A 23,214-nucleotide genomic window follows, 5' to 3' on the forward strand; every position below is an offset into this window, starting at 1 on the left:
TCTCTCTCTCTCTCTCTCTCTCCAACTGGTGTACGGACAACAAACAACGAAGAAAGAACATAAAAGTAATGTGGAGTTTTTTCAAACGGCAGTTTTCAATCCATTCTTCCATGAAATTGAGCAAGATAACGAGATCCCAAATTATCCCATTTTTTACAGGAATGACCAAAGCCATGTCCACTGTGAAAGGTTAGCCATGCCTTGATTCAGATCCTTTGGCCAAATCAAGAAAAGTCATCTGAAACTGATGATCATGAGGTTAGATGATGGCATTCTTGTCAAGGTTCTTGAGGTTTCATGTCTACTGATGTATGTTTACTCATAAAACATGTAGTGCTGATAAAAATGTACTCCATAAGGAGAAGAAATGACAGAAAATAAAAGTCACCAGAATGGGGATTGGGATAGGTTTCAGGGGGTTAAGGCAAACTAATTGTTCAATAGGTAATTAAATGACCTGCAGAAGAGAGATGGAAATTCAATTTAAATAAGTTAAATACTTGAGAGTGTGCATACTGTTGTCACACCAAAAGGTTCAATTATAAGAAAAATAAACATGGTCCAATGTGATCTCAAGTAGTAGATAAGACTACAGGATTCAAACTGGAATAAAGGAATAAAGCAAAAACGAAAAACAGAGTTTCAGAGCTTCTGAAACTGATCAGTGATAACACCAAAACCCTGACTTCCATGTATTGGAGCAATTGAGTGAACCAAAAGGCCCCAAAAACGAAATAGTTCAAAGGTTACATATCTTTGATAAGTTGTTCTTGACATTCCACCTAGAAGCAAATCCAAAAGAGGAGGCAGAGTGAAAAAAAAAGAACAACAAACATTCGCAATGGAAAAGTATTTTAGCTACAGAACTCAAACTGAAAACAAGCACTAATAACTATTGTGCATAAACAAGTAATGATCAAACAAAGTAAGTGCACTGACAATGTTTAATCTGAACCCAAACAGCAGTATATATTCTCCGGAATATGAATGACTAACCATCTCACGACAGAGTTGAGCAAAAATGTCATGGGTCAGACGTAGTTTCAAATCATCAACTAAACCTCAGCCATGAGTATTAACAGCTTCCCAGACCAAATTCTTGGGAATTGGCTTGGTGAAATCCCGAGCCTGTAAAGCTGCAGTCCTCAGAGTCTTGAAAGTCATCACATTTGCCTCCCAAAATGACACGCTTGTGTAGGGCAGGTTATGCTTCTTGCAGAGCTCCCTGACAAGGGGCGAAATATTCCTGAAGTGGCATCTTGGCAAACGAGGAAACAAATGGTGTTCAATCTGAAACTGCAGTCCTCCGTGGAACCAATCCATCCAAGGGGGGCATGCAATGTCGATTGTACCCATAGTCTGCTTCTGAAACCAGTCGTTTCCACAAGGCTTACCAACATAAACACTGGCGGAGAAATGGTTGAGACAGAATTGAACATGCTGAATGCCTGTGATGGCAAAACTCGCAAAGACAAACAGTAGCCTTTCATACCAGTTTGGAAGATACCAAACGAGAATGGGATACCAGATCCAGAACACGATAATGCCCAAAATCTCTTGAACTCGGTTGGGCACCGTCTTGTTGGATAGTAGAAGCAGTACGGATTGGGCAAACAGATTGATACGGGCAAAACACATGACAGGATAGAAAGTATAATGCTGGTAGCTTATGAATAACCTGGAAAACCGATCGAAGTTCATCTTCCTCTCATAGAAATATGAAGTCAAGGAATTGAAGAGCTTGGACGACACCGCGAAGAGAGGCATGTGTTGGAGGTCGGGGTCGAAATCTAAGCTGTTACAGGCAATGTGGTGGGCGTTGTGATTCCTTTTCCACCATCCTATGCTTATTCCTGTCATGCAATTACCGGTTACAACTTGTGCAAACCGGTTAAAAGATGAATTTATCATAACAATGTAATGGCCCGAGTCATGACCAATCCAGCCAGATTGAATCCAAAGGAATCCCATGAGTCCGCCTGAAAGCAAATGAACCCAAAACTTTTCTGAAGCCAAAATGCCGTAGATGGCGACGGAGAAGAGAAGGAGCATGAAGCAGAGAGAGAAGAAGACACCGTGTCCTTTTTTCTCGAACAAACCCAATCTCGAAAAGTCTGCAAGAAGCTTGCGGTAATCCTTGGAGACTTCGGAGATCTGGTAGTCTTGGAGATAGGCGACGAAGAAACGGTCGAGATATTTCCAGGCGGAGCCGGGGTGGTAGGCGACGAAGGCATCGGTGACATCTAGACCAGCGAGATTGAGGAGGGGGAGTTCCCCGCCGGGATGGATCTTGGCCCAATGGGTGACGTCATAGACCTTGCCTTGAATGGCGATCCAGAGATCGTCGGCTTTATTGTGCTTCCGAAGCTCTTCGGTGGAAATATACTTCTTTTCAGCCCGTTCCACGTTAGCGATTGACATGTTGTAGAGACAACAACACAAAAAATGGAACCTTTTTCTTCTTTTGATCCTCTGCAAAAAAAAAAAAAAAAAAAAACAAAAAGTTTCAGCGGCTCATGCCTATAAACAAAAACATGAAAAGAGAATAAAAAGAAAAAGTAAGATCCAACCCACCAGAAGAACCGAAGCGGGTTCAAATTCCTTCCCCTGTCTGGTTTTCAACCGCGGAAATGCAATTGGAGTGAGAAACGAGAAGAAGAAAGAAGAGAGAAGGAGGGAACAAGTATAGAAAGCAAAGGCCCCGGAACTGTTCCTCCTCTCTTTCTTTCTTCACTTGTGGAAGAGGAAAGATGAAAGAAAAGGGAGAGAGGAATGGAGATAAAAAACCGAAACAGAGTCCTCTATTTACTTGAGCGCTCTGGTATTTCCCATTCCAGTCGGCTACAATAGCGGAGGTAACAAGGGGTGGGTGGAGAGCGTTGCTCAGCGATTGCCGAGGGCTAGCGAGAGGGTATCGTTGCACCACGGGAATTTCTCCATTTATTTATTTATTCCCAAAAATAGAAAATTAAAAATATCTGTGTTTGAGAAAAACCGGGAGGGCCCGTTGGTGAGATGGAACAGGTTGTCTCCGTCAGAGATGAAAGCGAAAGCATCCTTCATTATCACCAGATCTTTTCTAATTAACCGAAATTATTCACTTACGCTGCGAAAAAAACTCATTTTTTTAATTAATAAAAATCCTCTTCTATTTCTTAATCATTAAGTTATAAGACGTAAGTGGGAGATACTTTCGGATTGTCCTCTGCCGCTCAAGTCTCGTCAGAGCACATGAATAATATTCGGATCTTCTCGTCGTGGTGGGGACGGGATCCCTTTCCCAGTAAATCGCACCCTTTCTCAAACCGCCCTTCACCAACCATTCACATTCACCCTTAATTCTCTCCGTAACCGTAATTACGTGCCTAATTAATCACCTAATTAACAAAAAATCCTTCCTTTTTTTTTTTTTTTTTAATTACGCCCGTATTAGAGACTTTCGGCTCATTGGGTTTCCTTGGAAAATACTCCACTGGGCCGATATCATAAAATCTATTTCTTATGGGCCGTATGGTAATGGAAAGGGCCAACTCGATGCTTGTCCCACGACTCGGGACTCGCAACTCCTTTTCGTAGTTGCAATTCGAGTTCCGAGTTTGATAGGGAGAAGAAAAAGAACTAATCAGTGAGTCTCACTCCAGGTAGCTTAGTTACTGCTTACTTTTCTGGCCACCCCGTTCAATCTTCGCTCCGTCGTCAGGGGGAGAGAGGAAGGACCCAAGAAGAAGGGAAGGAGGTGCAGGCCAGCTGCTTCTCCATCAATTCGCATACTACAAGTCAGTTTGTGCTCTCTTCTCTTTCCGGGTGGCAGTGACGAAGACTGGGGCTGGCTTGACTTACCGTGCCGAGGCCGCCGCCGCCCTCCCTGTTTGCCTTATCTCTTCCCTTCAATTTGTCAATATCATCCTTCCCGACTAGGTTTTCTCTTTTCCCTTTTTCCGATGCAGAAGAAGAGTTATGAGCGTCGGATTCTGATAATCCGGTAATACCCTCGCTTGGCTCATGTCTAATTTTTGCCACTCCATATCTCACCGTCACACCCTTCCTTTACCTCCCATTTCAAGAGTTAGGCTCTCCAATTCTTCTCGAATATTTGGGCCGGCCTTTCTGAACTTTCGCTCTCTAGAGTCCATTTCCAAGACTCCGAAGAAGGTACGGCGTAATAGAATATGTTAATTTATTTCAATTTTTCTGTTTATTTTATTTTATTTGGAATTGAAATAGATAAAAGTAGGTGATGTGAGAAAAAGTTTTATCGCAAAGTGTGCTTTTTAAAAAAAATTTAATAAATTCGAATCTAATATGCAAATTGTTAGGGAATTCACTGTAAATATTCGTAGCACGAAGGATAAATATCAGTTGCGAGAATCGGATTGCATCAACTTTATTTATATCTCTACTATTAGATTATGCACACTTTCTTTTTGTTTGTTCCTCTCTCTTCTTTAAAAGTGCTCGTTAAGTTTTCCCCCGTTTAGCACGGCAGTATTTAAAGAAGTAAGTTGCTCTCTATCTCAACTTGATTAATTTTGTTGAAGTTAATTTAAGGGGCGGGTTCACCAATTTGTCACCTTTTTATTGGGTCTGTGTTTGTGCTTATCATTTTTCGTGCTTTGGTTCTCTTTGATGTAGAAATGGAAAGTTTCATGCTTTGTGCCCCGAGAGCCATCCTCCAGTGTCAACAAATCCGAGTTTTTAGAAAATAAAGCTCCAGAGGAATCAATTAAGCCACTGTTGGATCAGTCTAAAGCAGAAAGCAACTGTTGGGTTTCAAATTTTCAAAAGGTAGTATATTATATGTATTTTTTGGTCTTGTACTGCCTAATGGTTTTCCATTCTGTTACAACTGGATTAGGATTTATTGGATGGAAGAAAAGAAAAAAGAGGTTGAGTTCATTCACATGGACACATGTTTCAAGCAGCAAGACCTTTTATTGGAGTTTGATGTTACTTTAATTCCCTTGAACCTAATGATGGTATGGTAACATTGTCATGGATGGGATTTCCAGTGGAATTCAATGAACAAATTTTTGTTATTGTTCTCAGTAATGGGTGGAGAACAGTTAGATATTTCACCTAATTGATCAAAACTAACACAAGGCATTCTTTCACATTTCTTTCCATCGAGGTGTTACATCCAATCATTGATTAGTCACACACACTTTTTCAGTCAAAGTTGTTTCTAGTGGCCTGTTTTGGTTGATTAGCCAATACAAAGAATCATTATCTAATTTAGTAGCTTCTATTGACACTTCTCTATTAGTCTTTTAAGACTTGAATGACATTTACATACATTTGGATATATGAGTGTGTAGCAGGGTGCTTCAATTGTCTTTTTCTTTTCTTTAATTTTAATTTTTGCGTAAGTAATGAGCCCTTTCTCCATTGCCTTTGTTTAATGTAAGGTCCAGTTTAAAGTATGTGATATTGTGTATAATACCAAGTACCCAAAATTCTGAGACATATTCATTTTTTTCTGAAAGTATTAATCCTGCATGGACTTGTGTTGCTAATACTCCCTATATTGACTGTGAAATCTGATATGAATTGCCTGGTATGTGATATGTATCAGTAATATGGCAAATCATGTGTTAACTTCTTGCTACAAAAAATAATATAAAAGAAAGGTTACTTCATCACAATCTAGAATGTCTGATGTTTTACTTCAGGAGAGGAGCCCCAAGAAAGGTTATGCCTTCTTGACAGTGTTTTCAGGCTAACATTGACTCCTTGATTAGGATAAGTTGTACTCTTTTCAAGTAAGGTTGTGGTAAGTGGTACACCTATGAGGCTGGTGAATGTGTACATTGGATTTTCGTCAATGGAGCAAATTAGATGATAATGCTTTCATAGGCTTAAGTGCTCTTAGGTGGCGCGTCGGTTTTACTCTCTCTCTCATGCAATGATAGACTTGAAAATTTTGTATCACATGCAATCTTTCCATTTCTCCTCATTGGAGACTCCCCTGCCTAACTGTTGTTTCCTTTTTTGGTTCGGGCCCTCACAATGTTTTGCCATTTCAATGAAAAAAGTAAAATGTTCTTTGACTATCCCGGGGATTAAGAATTGAATGGACATATGCTATTTAATATCATGAGGTATGATGTTTCTAGTATTTCAGTGTAACAAAATATGTTCAATCATTAGCTTGATCCTGTTTCAGGCAGTAAATTCATTCTTCAGAAACCATGGAGAAGCATGGACTGTACCTTGGACAGTGGAGACTGTCCTCCAGGTATGAAGCTCTCCCTCAAAACATTACTTTGCATGGGGCTCTGGATGGAAATGCCGTAAAAAATAAGCTTTTTCATGACAAAAGTAATCATAAAATAAGCTTTTTCATTGACAGAAATAATTATTTACCGGTTGTGCTTTACTAAAATTTGCTGCAAACCTGCATGTGCATGATTGTTATGTTACCTTGCACTCGTCTTTGATCTTTATTCTAGATGGAGGATAAACTGTGTATCAACTGCATCAGATATGCAATTGCCCACCTAAGATTAGTGAGTTTTAATAAAATGTATCCCACTTTGGGAACCTACTCTTTTTAGAAAAATAAATACATTTTGGATGAGAATCACTTAAGTTGGGGATTTGAGACTTTCAAATTTTGTGATTTTAATTTGCTGGAATGTGAACAACTGCAATGCTTCATTCATGGCCCACATCATTACGTGCAATGCATGATCCTGGCTGATTCTTTTGAAAAAAAAGATAGGCTGTGGCACATATAACCTATTTCAATATACATTTATGTTGGAAGAGAAGGTAGTTGTTTTTTTTTTTTTGACTAATTGTCTAAAAACATATAACTGCAGGTCATGCTTCTTTGGATCTTCTCTTTTTGGTTTGTTGGATCATGGATCATTCCATTTCTGGCTCACACAGCTGGTTTTAGCAAGGAAACATTGACATACAGAGGCCAAGCTTTATACAGCCTACTGACAGATGTAGCTGAAGGTCTAGCGGGAATTGCAATCCTTCACCGATGCCTCTCAAGGTTTCGTCCTCTTCCTGCCAATTGGTTCTGGGTCAGTCTGAAGGGGAATTGGCAGCTAGATGTGGGACTAGGGTGCCTCTTGTTCCCTTTGGTTAACCGACTCTCACAGTTCAACATCAATCTGTTGCCTACACTACCAACTTCTCAAGTGGGAGCCTCAAGTGTAGAGCAGTCCATTGTGGCAAGAGATCCTGTTGCAATGATTCTTTATGCAGTTGTTGTCTCAGTGTGCGCACCAGTTTGGGAGGAGATTATATTTAGGGGATTTCTGCTGCCTTCTTTAACCAGATACATACCAGTGTGGTGCTCCATATTAGTAAGTGCAGTTGCATTTGCACTGGCACATTTTAATGCACAGAGGATGTTGCCCCTGGTCTTTCTCGGGGTGGTGATGGGCGCTGTCTTTGCCCGCTCGAAGAACTTATTTGCATCTATACTGTTGCATAGCCTCTGGAATGGATTTGTCTTCCTGGATCTAATGAAATAAGTCGTGCTATTTTTGTATCATAATTTTTCTACTTTTGGTATAAAATAAGCATTTTTTCGACATGGGAAGACTCACAAGAAAATCGAAACGCTCTCCTCTGATTGGTACTCATTGTTTTTAGCTTAGTTTTTTTAAAAAGATTTACTGTTTGATTCTAGTTTACCTTTGCGTTGAAGAACTTTGATTTTAATGGAAAATGCTAAAAAATTTGATAGCGTAGGGACATGATGCTGCCCAGGATCGAACTGGGGACCTTCAGTGTGTAAAACTGACGTGATAACCACTACACCACAGCACCATTTGATTATAAGATATTTCAAGAGTATTTTATTTATTAGCAGTAGATTTTTAAATGCAAACAATTGTGTTTATTGTTCCGTTTATGAGATATTGGTATATGAATGAGGAATAAGTTATTTATCAAACGGGTAATTGGGTAAATAAATAGAATAATTTACTGATTCTTAACCTTAAAAATTGAAATGACTCTCTTATAATGAGGTTTACTCAAACAAGTTGTTTGCAAGGAATAGGTTAAAAATCAACCTTAAACCAACATATACCAACTTCAACCCGTTCGTATGCTTAGAAGTGGATACAATGTTCAAAATATAGATTTATCACTCAATTTGTGTATGTTGATAATGCTCCGATCGTTTCCTTATAGTCAATGGTGTCCTCTCAATCATAAGAAAACGAACTTGTGCCGACAAATTCGAAACTTTGTAGGGTTAAGGAAGGCCTTCCAAAAACATATACAAATCAATATTTGAAATGGTTCAAGGGGGTCCATTTTATCATTGTCTTAAGTGGATTAAAAGTCACATCAAAGTGGTTCACTCCTTCCTTGTAATAGGTTTATTATCTACATAAGGCATCTCTCTCGACTGTCATGGTACATAAATTAATTATGAACCACCAATCAAGATTTAGAAGAGACCAAACAATTACATAAAATTAGTGGAGTTGGGGTTTATGAGGTTAAAAGACTTGATTAGAATAAGGAAGGAGGTTGGCGTTACATGTATTAGAAGATATAATTAGTAATTACTTTAAACCAGTTAGGCAAAGGGTAAATTTGTCATTCTGTACCTGCGAGGAAGAACCTTGTTGGGCGTTGGGTAGTGAAGAAACGTTACATATACACTTGTCGCTACTGCACCTGTTCAGTTCATGGGGGTATTTTTGGTATTCAGCGTCTTTATATTCGTTTCCTCTCCCTCTCCCTCTCTCTGCAACCTCCGCTCTCTTTCTTTCTCTTCACTTCACCGCTCTTCGTCCTTCTCTGTAGGCAACCTGTTCATTTCAAATAAAAAAAAAAATTCTTTTTTTCCGTTTTCTAGCGAATAGAAGAAAGCAGAAGATACAGAGAAACAAGAGGAGAAGAACCACGATCTTGTTAGTCGTCGACGGAAGATGCAGGCCATGGATGGCTTACAACAACTCGCCAACGAGAGCTTCTCCTACAGCTGGTTAGTCAATCTCAAACCTTCACTGCATCCTCTCGAAGGCTCTCTAAGACCATCCCTCGACTCATTCGATGAGGCTTCTTACATAGAAATGGACCCCAGATTGATGTCTTTCAAGAGATCCTCCATGGATGCGCAGGACTTCAACTTCACCTTACCCAACTCTCATCAGCCTCTCCCTTTGGTTCACGCCGACCAAATCTTCTCCAACGGTCTTCTCCTTCCTCTCCATCTACCCCAACCATCAGATGGGCCGGTCGTCCAAGGTGGCCCTCCCCACCTCGACTCCGGACCCATTACCGCATCCGAATTTTCCTACAAATTGGCCGTCTCCCGCGCACGAGCTCGTTACCCTCTGTTACGGAGATGGCAGAGATGTTCGAAGCGGATTGTGAGAAAGTATTTGGGCTTTTTGAGGCCTCCGTGCAGGAGACTGATGGGAAAAAGAATGAAACAGGGGGGAAAGGTTGAACCCACTTCACACAGCTGCGTCCACCAGTCGTGCGCAACAACTCCGAGGACGAGCAGTGCCTTCTCTGCCGCCGATTTGTCTCATCATAACGTGCTTTTTGATGCCGACTTGGAGAGTTCGATTTATGAGGCCGTTCTCCACTGCAAGAAATCTATCGGTAGGTTGCCTTGCCTTCTTAATTTGTTTTCTCTTATTATAATTAGTATTAATTTATATATATCATGCTATGGAACTTCCCTTTGTTTCAGAAAAAAAGGAGCATGGATCCAGAACAATGACTCCGGACAATTTAAGAGGAAGGAGTGCGTGCGAAGATAGACAAGGAGAAGACGATGGGGACGGTGCTTAGAATTTCCCCCTTTTTTTATTCTCTTTTCTCACTGCTTTCTCTCCTATTCTTGATTCTGGGTTTTCTCATTTTGTCTGGTAACAAGATGAAACGGAGATGATTTGTACAGTTTTTTTTTTTTTTTCTCAATTTAATGGCAATGGGAAGGTTTGTAGACGCTGTTAGCCATGAAAACGTGGCTTTCTCACACAAAATAATTCTCTTCACTACTTGAAGAAAAGAGAAGCATCGATTCTGCGTTGGATTCATTGATAATAGAAATTTCTCCAGTTCATCCTTTTTAATCGTCGGCCTGGAATAATAATGGCTGACCGAGGATAAAACGCAAGTGGGTCAGTACCACGTTTCAGATCGGCGGTCGCGCTGGATAAAGGCCTCCACAAACCAGGGCATCTTCATTAACGTTAAGTCCGAGAAAATTGGGTTTGTACATGTGATGGGACAACTACGTGCATGAGACAATAGCTCATTCTCCGTCGCTTGATTCAGAGCCTTCAATGCATCTTCTCAGTCCTCGCACCAAAACTTTCTTGCGTGTTCTTCGGAAATGGCGCCATTTTCCTTTTAGTTCGTTAAAATCGAAGCGGGCATGATCTGGGAATTCTTTTCTCTACAGGGCTACTCGCCTACTCTTCTCTTCTCTTTTGTCTGAGGTTATTGACGAAGAAGACGACACCAGAGGTACATATCCTCATCCTTATACACAGAAAGCAATGTCTCTCATACATGATATTGTTATATAAGCTAAGAGACTATCAAATGTTGCCACAAGAATGGGAGAGCCCCCTTTCCTTCCACGTTTTAATATATGATATTAGAATTGGAACCAAGCTACATGAATGGATGACCATGTTTCTGTCTCATGTGCAGACATAGCTAAAAAAAAATCTCTTCTCATGTGGGTCCTACATGAATATACTACTTTGATTCTGTCTCATGTTGAGATGTGGCCATCTATTCCATCACATTTAATAACATTTTGGCTTAATTTTTGAGGTAAACAAGTCTAAGGAACTTTGAATTTTGTAATGAATTGTGGTAACAATTGAACGAGATGAATTGGAAATCATGAAATGAGGGCGTGGTCCCGCAGCAACGGGCTAAAGCATTACAGGACAGGCACAGTACTTGATGAAAAAAGACAACCTTGTCTTCTTCTTCTTCTCCGATGTCTCTCCACTGAATTTCTCTGTCTTCAACGATCTGCGTAAAGGAATTTATCACCTTTTACTGTTCCCTTCCATCTTACATCCTATTTGCAGACTTGTCGAAATGAATACACCATCTGACGGAAATGGAAGAGACCCACGACAGCGGATTTAAGTAACTCATCCTCTACGTACAACTTCCCAGTAGCCAGCACAGATTTGATCCCATTAAAGAATAACCGGACAGATAATATCTCGCCATGATTGGAGAATGTGAACTCATGGTTTAGGATACATCTTCTCTGCTTCAACGTTTGTTACTGGAGGTGGCAATAAACTAGAAAGAATCGGCCGGAACCACCGGTTTCCGCCACAAAAATGAAACCCAACTTTTGGAAAATAACCAGCGAATTGTGTGTAAGGAATTTCGAACTGGGTGTTTCATTGCGTGTTATACAGAGAGACAAACAGTCACATGGGACGATGCATATGGAGGGGACAGAGACAAATATATTCCGAGACGAATGCTAGAGTTGAAACTGATAGCATTGTCTCGGTGTTTCTCTCTCTTCTTGTCTCTGTTACCAATATGTTGTTGGATTGCTTTGGTTGATCTATTGAAGGCAGGGAGGGTTTTATTGTCACCGGTTGTTTCTTTTTGAACAGGACGGCGGGGACCGAAACCAGTCTGTTCCTTTAGATGCCCCCTGTGGAGGGCCCTCCTCTTTGGAACCTTGCTGAAGAACTCGTTAAGCCACTCATGTCGTCTGCAGTGCGGCTGAATGGCTCTGGGTGATTGGTTTGTCTCAAAATGGGAATGGAGGGGAACCCTTAAAATTCGCTTTTGGTTATCCTGACGTAATGAATCCTATTAAGCTTTTCATTTTATCTTCAGGGTGGTTGTATCTCCATTTCACGAGCAGTTCTCTACTTACAAAGGCAATCTCCTCAGTCCTGAGTGAATCGTGATTTCTGAAGCCGTGGAAACATCCCCTGGAGAGTTGAAACGCGCTGTCACCTCTTACTGCTCACAGTAAGCAACTCGAATTTGAAACTAAGCTCCAAAGAGCACACTACTTCGACTACCAGTGGGCAGCAGCAACGACCTTTGTCAATAATGTCTATCGGTGGCAGTAATTCGTACATTTTGAACTGGATCAATGACAGTGAAAAACTCGGAAACAGGGTTAGTGTGGAAAGGAAGAAAGACAGGGAGGAACAGAGGGACATGGACAAGTTGTGTTCGGAGAAATGCCTAGTAGTGAAAGCATCATTTCTTGGGCGATTTCAGTGTTTCACACCTTCGTATGCGAGCCCCTTGGCTTTTCTCCACGAAGCTAGCTCTTACGATCCTGCTCCATTGGACGCCAAAGAGATTGTTGACAATAGGGAGGAGGATAAGTGGGGACCTAGCGCCTCATAATCTGCTCCTATCGGCATTCGACTGAGGAAGTCACTGTTACAATAAATACTTTTGTCTCCGCCATGTCCCTCGCTTCTTCAACCACCCATAGCACAGGTCTCCATCTCCCTTTCTCTCCATACAGCTTTTTCTTGATCAACCAGTGTCACTGGTTGCTACTCTCGTGTATCAGTAGTCTCAGCTTCTGCGCTTTTCTTGGTTGTCAGCGGTTGAACGAGGCGAGCAGCGAACTTGAGAAGATGTCTCTTCCAGTGAGGATTTAAGGCATTTTCGGCTGGGATGGGCCTCAAATCGGACACTGGCGCTGGGTAGCAACTAGATCAGCATACACAAAATCCTCCCTCGATCTCGCAATTCGTTTCCCATTTTAAAGTAAGGGCTGGAGTTTGTACGCTTGATTAACCAGTTAATTTTCATCTCGAGCTTTTGATATATCAATCTGAACTCCTTGTCACTACGAATGGAAGGACAATTAAAATTGCTAACATGCATTATTCTTGCTTTAGGATTTTAACGTTGAAATTCATCAAACATTTACTTGATTTTAAAATCTTTCATCTTATTTATAAGCTTTGTTTGTAACAAATTCTTCTTACTTATTTTTTTAAATAAAATTATAACTTTATTTTTTTCTCTGCAAGATGATGAGATCAAAGGGATCCTATATTTCATCAGAAATTTCTATTTCCACTAGCAAAAGAATAGGAGGGGATAGTAAGATTCCTCCCCCATTTTCTTGAGATTTTTTTCTTTCTTATTGTTAAAGATGATAATGATATTATATGTAATTAAGTGACTGAGTGATATGGGATGTAATTATATAATAACTTAAAGTTCATTTTCTTTACTTATGTATTATGGTTTTCACCTCACAAACTATAAATAAGAGGCGAGGGAGAGACCTCAAAATCGTGCTCTCACTACTCCCTCTTAGAACCCTAGTTCTCTCACACTCGTCCCCTCTCTTCTCCTCTCTTTGCTCTATTTTCTCTTCTCTCTCTTCTCCTCCTTAAACCTAGACTTTCTAGTGATGGAACCCTAGAATTTAATATGGTATCAGAGCATAAATTCTAGGGTTTTTAAGCAAAAATATTCTAAGGTGTTGAAGCATACAAAGGGGATCAAATTTCAGTCATTACAGGAGATAAATGTGTTATTTTTTTCAAGTTTCAGCAAGACCCTACATTAAATATGTGTGTTAAGTCAATTGTTCATTGCCTAAACTCATTCATTGTCATGTTAGAATCTATCCCCATTCGTTTTTATAATCAATTCTTAAATCTATGTAAAATAGAGTGCAATATGGCCAAAATCATGGTTGAATTCGGTTTTTTTTAAAGTCATTGTTGTTGCCTTATTTTGATAGGTAAAAAAACCTCTAAAATTTTGGATTAAATTTCCACTTGTAGCTCAAGTTATTTTCTCTCTAGTTTCATGAAACCATAAGTTGGGGTTTCAAGTTTTTTAGAAAGTTATCTTATTCATGGTATGTTTGGAATTACCCTCAAATTCAACAACTTTTTCTAAAATATTCAACCTAATTATCAATGTTATAAGGCTGTTTAGATTGTTGGTTTAATGGTATAAGGTTTTTTTTTTTAGTTAAGTCATACTTGTGCCCTTAGATTGATAAGCCTTGCACACGTATGGTTTTGTGTTAGTTCATGAATTCAATCTACTGGTTGTGCACTTGTTTAGTTGATTGAGTAAGATTGATCATTTACCATAAGGGTTAGTCCAAAGTGTGTTTGCATGTCTTTTTTAAAGGGAAGTCCTTGTGATTTTGTTTTCAATGGTTGAAATTTCAACAAACATAATCCCTTGAGAATTTTTACTATTCCTCTCAAGGGTTTGAACAACTATGCATCTTGGTCTCATTCTGTTAAATGGTTTTTTATAAATTGATTAATTAATAGCATAGAAAAATTTGTTCACAACAATTTTATTCATTTGAAAACAACCAAGGATATTTGGGATACATGTTTTCCATTACGTTCTACACCTGACAACCTTCAAAAATTTTATGACGTATTTCAGGAGATGTGTTGGACAAAGCACAAAGGAAATCTTCTTGAATATTTTGCCAGGTTCCGAGGTCTACTTCAAGAATAAATAGTTGTTCAACCATATTCAACTAACATAACAACTCAAGCAAAACTAAGTGAAGATTTTGTATCTGCCATATACCTTGCTAATTAACAATATTACTTGGATGTTGCAAAAAATCAGGTAATCAACTCCTCAACGAGACCCTCTTTTAATGATGTATGTGCAACAAGGCTTAGGATACCAGTTAAGGTATCTATTACTCCAGCTGATCAAGTTGAGAATTCAACATTACTCTCCAAGGAAGAGGGAGTAACAATTCTGGTAGAGGAAAAGGAAGAGATGACAGAAGAAGATGTAGCATGTCATATGGTGAAGATAAAGGAAGAGGAGGTAGTGAAACCAACCCTAATTCTTCTACCATTGGCCAACAAAGGAAATGTACTTTTTGTGGTATGAGGAAGAGGAAATGTACTTCATTAGGAGCTGATGTGGTAAAGGTGTTGGTGTTTACATGGAGAACCTGATTATTTTAAGGCCAATCAAACCTCTACCACATCAGCTCCTAGTGAAGTATCCAATGAACCCTCAAAAGGGAAGACATTGTTAGAAGAAAACTTTGTTTTAGTTTAGACATTCAAGAATATGATGGCAGCCCCTCAGAAGACTACTAGAACCATTGTTGCCACTATAGGTGCATTATCGTTGGATTCAAATTCTAGTAGTAACTCTTCATCTTAGATTATTGATTTGGTGCCTCTAAATACTTCACTGGTCATATACATAAGTTGTCAAATGTGTCACCATGTACTATGAAACGGTTTATATCCATTGCAGATGGTTCCCAAACCAAAATTCAAGACAGTGGAATATCAACTTTTTCTCCATCTTGCTCACTTATTGATGTTTTATTTGTACCTCAGTTTCCTCTTAGTCTTGTGTCTGCCAATCAATTGAAGAAACAACTTAATTGTTTTGGTACGTTGTTTCCATCTCATTGTGTTTTTCAAGACATCAAGACAAAATAGGTGATTGGTAGAGGCCATGAGGGAGGAGGTTTTTATTTTATGAATCCTCCAAGCTTAACAATTGTAGCTATTACAAACATAGATGCAACCAAATGGCTCAATAGGCTCGACCATCCTTCTTTACCAAATTTGAAGTTATTAGCTCTTTCCCTTAATTCTCTTTCTACATTGTCATGTGACTTTTATGAGCTTGAAAAACATCACAAGGCTACGTTTTTACTCAGGCAAAATAACGTTGTTTCTAGTCCATTTGCTTTAATTCATTCTGATGTGTAGGAACCAATTAATGTCCCAAATATTTCTCAAACTAAATATTTCATGTTTTTTTTTATGTCCATACAAGAGTTGCATGGTTATACTTGATGAAAGAGAGGACCAAAGTATTTGCTATATTTGCTATATTTTTTACTATGGTAGAGACTTAGTTTCATACAAAGGTTATTACATTTAGGTCTGATAATGCAAAGAAATATTTCTCCTCTTAATTCTAATCCCTCTATCATAAAAAGGGAATTATCCACCAATCCTCATATGTTTACACCTCATAATAAAATGGTGTGTCTGAAAGCAAAAACAAACATCTGGTTGAAGTTGGTCGGATAATTATGCTCTATATGAATGTCCCATAATTTTATTGTCTTTATGTAGTTCTCAAGATGTGTTTTTTAATTAACCAGATGCCCTACATGGTCAGACACCTTTCTCTAAATTATTTCATAATCTATCACCCTTTCCATTGACACCACGTGTGTTTGGGTGCACCTCCTTTGTTCATAATATGGAGCCTTACCATAATAAATGTTCTCTCAAAGCTATTACTCACTAGTCCTAAAGAAAACATTCGTTTTCATTGATGTCACATTCTTTGAGGGCCAGCCATGCTTCTCAGCAGGTTGTCCTCCCAATTTTACACCTTCTGCATATATGCCCAAGCCAAGTGTGCTCATTGATCACCAACTTCCACAAGATAAGTAGCCACATGAGGACACTCTCTCACCTCTTGCCGACCACTCACCTATGCAGTTTCCTGATACTCCTGAGGTAAGTTCTCCTCCATCCTCTCTAGTTATGTTTGGTCCAGCATAAGATACGACCTATCACCCTTTGAAAAGAACCATGAACTACTAATATTGGATCACTATCCACTTTATACCCAACCTCCAATTGTTTCCACTCATCAATTATCTTTCTATTATGTTTAATCTTTGTTTGTTGTCTCCTCTTCACCTGTTCCTAGTACATATAAAGAGGCCTCAAAATATCCAAGGTGGAAAGTTGTCATGGATGAAGAGATCCAAGTTATGTCTAAGAATTGCACCTGTGATTTGACCTTTCTCCCAACCTCCAAGAAAGTTGTAGAGTGCAAGTGGATGTTTACACTGAAGTCTAATCCCGATGGGACTGTTGCCTGGTATAAAGCAAGGTTAGTTGCTAAAGGTTATACATAATTTTATGACATTAATTATAAAGAGACATTCTCTCTGATAGCCAAGATGAATTTTGTTCAGGTCCTTATAGCTCTTGTGACTACTTTTAAATGGGCATTATATCAGTTGGATGTAAAAAATATTTTTCTATACAGTTGTTTTTCAAAAGAGGTATATATAATTCAACTACCTGGTTATGTGGTTGAGGGGGAGAGGTATGTTGATTAAAAAAGGCCATCTACAAGCTTAAACAATCTTTGTGGCCTAGTTTGATAAGTTCACCAAGGTTGATACTCGACTTGGATTCCAAAAGTGTGAAAGTGATCATTTTGTATTCATCAAAAACACCACTCGAGGGAAGATCCACCTGGCTGTGTATGTTAATGACATTGTTATTACGGATAGTGATTCTACTGGTATTCAACAAATCAAGGAGGACTTAACACGGGAGTTCAAACAAAAGACTTAGAATTCCTCAAATACTTCTTAGTTATAGAAGCCCTTCAATCTAGCACGACATAATGTTGTCACAAACAAAATATGTTATTGATTTGTTACAAGAAACAAGAATGCTCGAATGTAAGTCAACTGACACACCTATGGAGCCAAATGTTAAACTCTATACCGAAGGTGGCAATGATGTTGAGGTTGGGTGGTTTAAAAAATTAGTTGGAAATCTAATTTATTTTGTAGCTACAAGACTGGATATATCTTGTTGAGTAAGTGTTATCAGTTAATTCATTCATCAACCTCAACAATCTCATTGGATAGCATTGAAAAAGATCCTTTGGTGCTTTAAAAAAAAAGTCCAAGACCAGGGTATTATTTAAATGCCATAGACATATTAATATTGAGGGCTTTGTTGATGTAATTTGGGTTGGTTCTCCAAATAATAGGAAATCCACCTCTGACTATTATACAACGGTTGGAGGAAATTTAGTAGCATGGAGAAGCAAGAAACAAAATGTGGTGGTAATGTCAAGTACGAAAGTTGAGTATAAGTCTATGGCGCATACAATAATTGAACAATTGTGGTTCAAATCCTTCATGACTAAGTTGGGTTTCTCTATAACTAAACTCATGCAGCTTCATTGTGATAATCAAGTTGCTATTTACATCATAACTAATCTGGTCTTTTATGAAAGAATAAAGCACATTGAGATACATTGTCACTTTGTTCGTGAAAGTTGCAAGCTGGTGTGATATCCATGTAGTACATTCCATCCAAGAATCAACTTGTAGACATCTTTACAAAGGCCATTGTTGAAAAAACTCTATGAGAAACATATTCCAAGTTGGGAATCTTTGATGTTTTCTCACCAGCTTAAGCGGGGTATTAAAGAAGATAGCGACATTATATGTAATTTAGTGAGTGACATGAGATATAATTAAAGAAGAGGTGAGGGAGAAGGCTCAAAATCAAGCTCTAACTATTCCCTTCTTGAAATCTGCCAAGCGATGATAAAGAGCAAGCCTCTAAAATGACCCGCTCTTATTTATTGTGGAAAAAAAAAACCATCCCTAAGCAAACAGAAGTCATACCTCTAATGAACAAGAGTGAGTTGTTTCAAAAGCTTGATCTTTTTCATTTTAAGGAGATTTTGTTTCTATTTCTCCTATTTAAAGGTTTTCCATCCCCTAGTATCGGACTGAAAATTTCTTGGATGTGATCTGGACTGAACAAATAAATGGCTGAAATACATTTATGTATATGACACTGTATTTACCTTCCTCTTGTACATGGATACATTATATTTACCACATACATATATTACAAAATTTATGGGTAAACTTGTATCATGACATCCATCTTCAGGTAAAGCTCACGGCTGGACAGTTTACTTCTGCTAATGTATCCACACGCTCATGGTGAAGTTCGTCTCTGATCCCCAGATGAGACCTGGAGTTCGTTATCCCAAATCCTGCGGAAGCGTAGAAGCTGGAGCTTTCTCGTTAGAAGCTATGTATGCTCCTCTCCCGACTCGCTTCAATGTCTTTCGCATCTGCACTAGCGGACCTATGATGCGAGTGCTTCTTTCCCTTGGGACGTCTGTCACTAATCGCAATGGCAATATCATTAGGGAAGAGGTCCCGAAGCACAAATGCGTGGACGACAGTGGTGACAAGCAGTGCCGTGACGGTGAAGGTAGATATTGCGGTGAGGAGAGTCGACAGAGCCTGTGTGACAGGGTTCCGGACTTCCGCCGCGTACTTGATGGTTGCAATAGCAGCCCCTGTCATGGGAAAAGTGTATGCCCACCAAGCCAACGAGAACCTGTAATATAAATGAGACGCGATAGCATCATCAGTTTCATGACTCAAGACCCGCCAAATACATGTAAAAATGACTGACTTGGCTATTGGGAGGACCGGGAGAGAATTTGGTGCATTAGAGAGTTGATCATACCTGAATCCTCGGAAGAAGTTCACGCGAATGGCCAGAGAAAAATAAAGGAACAGGGCGATGAAGTATGCGATCCTGGCCCCGTAATCGAAGCTCCCTTGAAGCCTTGCCCATGCCATTGAAGCTACACTGGGTGCTGCAACAAACAGAAAAAACACAGGATGGAGCTCCTTCGGGAGAGTCTCATTGGTAGGGAGCCTCTGATAAAGCGTCACAAAGAGGACTACATAGTGGGCTACACCCACAGCAAAGAAGAAAATGGGTCCCTCTTTCAGCCCCATGGAGGCACCTAGTAACGATCCCACAAAATTCCCAATAATTGAGAGATGGTTTGATGGATTGGCCACCTTAGAGAGTCTTCTTTGACCTCCAAACATCCATTGTCCATAGATTTTTAACTCCAGGCATAAGATTGGAGTCATGAGCACATACCACGTAAAGGCAGGCAGGGTTTTGGCTATGCGAGGTGGCAAGCCGAGGGATAAGAAGAGCAAGGCTATCCATGGGGCGAAGAAGAAGTTGACTCTTATGGGGTGGTAGTACTCTCGCCGGACTGCTTCAAAGAAGAAAGTCATTTTGAGAGAATAGATGCAGGCTATGATCACTGTAAGAGCTACACTAATGCACCAGAGGATTAAATTGACATCCGGGTGGATATGTAGGAACCTTGTGCACTGGCATGTGGACAATGTTTTCCAGAGGATAGCCTGGCTGCTGACGCCAAGGCAGATACCAAACGAAGAGACCGGGAATCGCATTAGGAATGGCCACTGCTTGTCTTGTGGAAGAACCAGCTCCTCCGAAGCCTGAACCAAAGTACCAGTACAAGGTTAGAAATTCTTTTAAGAGTATGCTTTTTATTTCCAATGGAGTAAAAATCAACATACCCTTAGAGTATCCAATTCAGGGCCTTCTAAAGCATCAAAGAAGCGATCAACGGGTAAAGCTTCTATTTGAGTGGTTCGTGAAGGGCCGCTCTCTGGTCTTGGCGTCTGAGGTTTTCTAGTTACCAGCTGTGATATCTGTCTCTCCAATTTTCCAGACCATGTCTTGAAGGACTCATAGTTGGAGTCGTCATGTCTATGATTACTGAAATTCTGCTGTTCCTGTGTCCGGTAGACTGACTTTCCCTGGGTATTTGTCTGTACATATGAAGCTCCCGAAGGCATTGAGTGTGAGTAATACTTGGTCTTTTCCGGCTTCGGAATATTAGCAGGTGAAGAGCGTGCATTCAAGTCCGTTAACCTTTTATCAAGATTCCTTTCGACATCATCGCGGAACAGGACCTTCTTTGTTTGCTCCACACTGAGTGCACCTGGAGAAGCAGGCACGCTGACAGAGATATAGTGCGATCGAATGGGATCAATAGGCTGCATAGCTGCCTTTGATGACTGGGTAGATGTCGAAACGGGATTGTCATGAAAGTCCGTTGCGGTTTGTTGGTGCCGATGATTCTCAAAGCCATTTTCCTCGTCGAAGCCAGTCACAGCATTAGATTCTATATAATTGAAGAGATAGGGAAGTTCTTCGGGGAAATCCTGCTTGGCTGAATTCTCATGTTTCTTAATGCTTTCCATGGGAAACAATACCTGCACCAAGAAAGATCTTAAGGTGAGTATATTAGTCAATCGCAGAGAGAATAGAGAAGAAAAGAGCCTAAAAACAGAATTCTCGTTGTCATCCTCATAGAGTTTTGTACTCTTACATTACAGTCATCAAGCCAAGCGGAAAACAGAGAACGATGTTAAAGCCAGTTCACTTGCATTCGATGCGCAGAGGGTTGGTGGGTTAAAAAGAAATCAGATGGATACAGGGAAAACGGAAGAGTATATGTACATTTGAAGCATTACAAGATCTTATCTAAATAAACACTATTCGTGATCTCCATATTCATACTAAAGAATGAAGAACGGAGCATAATCTGGAATTCTGACACTTTCTAAGTTGAAGTGGGAAACAATTAAAGCTTTGTTTTGGGATGATCATGTATGCAGTTACTAAAGACAGCAATTAGTATCCAACAGGGGAACCAACAGAACAATCATCAGCCTTAATACTTCCCATTTCAAACCACAAGCAGTTCTTACAAAAAGGAATTTTTATATACTCCAGAAGTCCAGTAAAATCACCTCTAAAAATGGATTCTAAGAACAAATCTGGAGAATAAGGTAATCTAGAAGCAGAGGCAAGTACTTGATACTAAAAATATAGTAAATTTGTTCTAAACAGAACCCTACGAGTCTATACCAATTTCCGAACCTGCGATTGGTACTCTGGACAAGGAACAGAAAGGAGGGTGCCCCCCTCTTTCAATGTGTTTAGTGAAGATCAGAGGAATCAGATTGAATGAGATAAAGAGTTCTTCAGCAGGAATACAAGCACGTCCAGCTCTCCATCTTGACCAAACGGACTTCGCCAGGCTATTTATATTAAAAACGAAGAAGTCGAAGTTCAGACCTGATAAACCTCAAAGGTATATTTTTAGGAGAAAAACGAAAATAATAATAATAAACAAGCCATGTGCGTTGCATCAATTCATGGTTAATAAAATCATGAAAAACCTGAGCTCAGTAAGAGAAAGATACGACAATCCTGATATATAATTCCCATTTTCAAAGTGTCAGAGAGAAATCAATAAAAGAAAGCCACGAAAACAGCCTCTGAGGCGCATCGACGCAAGCTGTTAAGGTTATTTATCGAAGGATTTGACGATGATATGGTAAGAAATGATTAAAAGCCAACACAAGACGTTATCAGAAAATATCAATCCAAAGAAAACGTATATTTTCTGTGTGGGCATGAATCATCACCTTGTAAACTAATTATTTTGCTTCAGAATCCCTAAAACAGAGTTTGACGCGATCAGAGAAGTCAGAACGAGATTTAAATAGCCTAAACAGTTGAGTATAACCAGCAGATGTTAAAAATAGCCACCAAGAAATCACACATTGTATACGTGAGGACACAACGAAGAATGAAAGAGCTGCAGTAGTTTCAGAAGGAATGGACTTATCATAAACGGTGAGTACCTGGAAATTATTTAGATTGAAGATCGAAGCTCGTTCTCAGGTTCTCTTCACAGTATCGACAACGAAGAACCTTTCGGTAGGTAAAGTCCCGTACCTTCCGGTTTGACAAAGCTTAATAAATTGGTGAGACAATTCAGAATCGTTTGGCACACGCAGGAAACAAAACTCGTCTTCGTGACAGAGAAGCCACAAAAGTGTGAAACAGCTAACTACAAGATCCAAAAAAAATAAAACAAGGAAAGACTACAGAAATTGAGAAGAATCACAATTGGGGAAGTGAAAACAATTAAACAGGTAGGAAAATCTCAGGCGGAAGAAGAGACGATATTGCGTAATGGAACGTTGCCAGCTAAGCCATACTTTGATTATCGATAAATGATAGAGAAAAGAGGCCGCGGCGCCTCCGGGAGAAGATAGGCCTCAAGTCTTAGAAGCTCGTGGAAGGAATACGGAGGAGAGAAGGAGAACACAGTCAATGTCAGAGAAAGCGAAATTTATAACAGTGACGGAGTGTCAGAGAAGAAGAAAGCGGTACGAGCCGTGCGTGCACAAGAAAGAAATCAAAGGAATTCGAGTCGATCGGCTCCGATGTTCGAGTTCGGAAACCGCGCTCGGAGTTGGACCCGATTACATCATCCTGTCGGAAAAAAAACCATATAACCTAACTTTCTCCGTTGAACCTGCCATTGCAAGCTTGGAATTACGTGTATACCATTATCAATTAATTTTCAAAAGTAAATTAGTGAATTACCTTTTACACCCTTATGGTGGATGCGGTAAAAGAACAAGGGTGATAGGGGTTTGGCGAGAATGCTGTTCGCGGAGACCATTTCTAAGCAGTTGGGCTCTTGCGTATCAAAGAAATCAAAAGACGGAAGCAAATGCGACGTCCCCTTCGCATCTTGAGATAATCGGAGGAATCAGCTGGA

The 23,214-nt window shown here is 39.7% G+C and overlaps 4 protein-coding genes and 1 non-coding gene across 5 annotated transcripts; 2 read left to right on the plus strand and 3 right to left on the minus strand.

The window, feature by feature from the left end:
* Positions 1-518: 518 nt before the first annotated feature.
* Positions 519-2,882, minus strand: LOC137943001 (delta(8)-fatty-acid desaturase-like). Its single transcript, XM_068788709.1, has 2 exons — positions 2,575-2,882; positions 519-2,472 (listed from the first exon to the last, which is right to left on the minus strand). The coding sequence occupies exon 2, from the start codon at positions 2,419-2,421 to the stop codon at positions 1,063-1,065; it is 1,359 nt and encodes a 452-aa protein (XP_068644810.1). The 5' UTR covers positions 2,422-2,472; positions 2,575-2,882; the 3' UTR covers positions 519-1,062.
* Positions 2,883-3,644: 762 nt separating this feature from the next.
* On the plus strand, positions 3,645-7,550 carry LOC137956505 (uncharacterized). Its single transcript, XM_068804031.1, has 4 exons — positions 3,645-4,152; positions 4,633-4,785; positions 6,164-6,235; positions 6,822-7,550. Exons 1-4 carry the CDS (start codon positions 4,003-4,005, stop codon positions 7,488-7,490), a joined length of 1,044 nt encoding a protein of 347 aa, XP_068660132.1. The 5' UTR covers positions 3,645-4,002; the 3' UTR covers positions 7,491-7,550.
* A 165-nt stretch (positions 7,551-7,715) lies between these two features.
* On the minus strand, positions 7,716-7,788 carry TRNAV-UAC (transfer RNA valine (anticodon UAC)). The gene has a single exon. It is a non-coding gene; the product is annotated as a tRNA-Val (tRNA).
* A 988-nt stretch (positions 7,789-8,776) lies between these two features.
* Positions 8,777-9,932, plus strand: LOC137959311 (probable membrane-associated kinase regulator 6). Its single transcript, XM_068806721.1, has 2 exons — positions 8,777-9,588; positions 9,680-9,932. Exons 1-2 carry the CDS (start codon positions 8,907-8,909, stop codon positions 9,778-9,780), a joined length of 783 nt encoding a protein of 260 aa, XP_068662822.1. The 5' UTR covers positions 8,777-8,906; the 3' UTR covers positions 9,781-9,932.
* An 8,639-nt stretch (positions 9,933-18,571) lies between these two features.
* LOC137956512 (S-type anion channel SLAH2-like) lies at positions 18,572-20,921 on the minus strand. Its single transcript, XM_068804039.1, has 3 exons — positions 20,144-20,921; positions 19,260-20,062; positions 18,572-19,127 (listed from the first exon to the last, which is right to left on the minus strand). Exons 1-3 carry the CDS (start codon positions 20,831-20,833, stop codon positions 18,806-18,808), a joined length of 1,815 nt encoding a protein of 604 aa, XP_068660140.1. The 5' UTR covers positions 20,834-20,921; the 3' UTR covers positions 18,572-18,805.
* Between the last annotated feature and the right edge of the window lie 2,293 nt (positions 20,922-23,214).

Source organism: Aristolochia californica, unplaced genomic scaffold (assembly GCF_029961685.1).
Source record: "Aristolochia californica isolate CCGP_79_NKW_82.1479 unplaced genomic scaffold, dmAriCali1.0.hap1 SCAF_1, whole genome shotgun sequence".
Classification (NCBI taxonomy): Eukaryota; Viridiplantae; Streptophyta; class Magnoliopsida; order Piperales; family Aristolochiaceae; genus Aristolochia; species Aristolochia californica.

Bases quoted from the DNA above. Each gene is read 5' to 3' on its own strand.
- LOC137943001 (XM_068788709.1), bottom strand. From the start codon at position 2,421: ATGTCAATCGCTAACGTGGAACGGGCTGAAAAGAAGTATATTTCCACC.
- LOC137956505 (XM_068804031.1), top strand. From the start codon at position 4,003: ATGTCTAATTTTTGCCACTCCATATCTCACCGTCACACCCTTCCTTTA. The intron at 4,153-4,632 runs GTACGGCGTAAT...TCTTTGATGTAG, and splicing joins TTTCCAAGACTCCGAAGAAG to AAATGGAAAGTTTCATGCTT. The intron at 4,786-6,163 runs GTAGTATATTAT...ATCCTGTTTCAG, and splicing joins GGGTTTCAAATTTTCAAAAG to GCAGTAAATTCATTCTTCAG.
- LOC137959311 (XM_068806721.1), top strand. From the start codon at position 8,907: ATGCAGGCCATGGATGGCTTACAACAACTCGCCAACGAGAGCTTCTCC. The intron at 9,589-9,679 runs GTAGGTTGCCTT...CCTTTGTTTCAG, and splicing joins CCACTGCAAGAAATCTATCG to AAAAAAAGGAGCATGGATCC.
- LOC137956512 (XM_068804039.1), bottom strand. From the start codon at position 20,833: ATGGAAAGCATTAAGAAACATGAGAATTCAGCCAAGCAGGATTTCCCC. The intron at 20,063-20,143 runs GTATGTTGATTT...ACTTTGGTTCAG, and splicing joins CTGAATTGGATACTCTAAGG to GCTTCGGAGGAGCTGGTTCT. The intron at 19,128-19,259 runs GTATGATCAACT...TTTATATTACAG, and splicing joins AACTTCTTCCGAGGATTCAG to GTTCTCGTTGGCTTGGTGGG.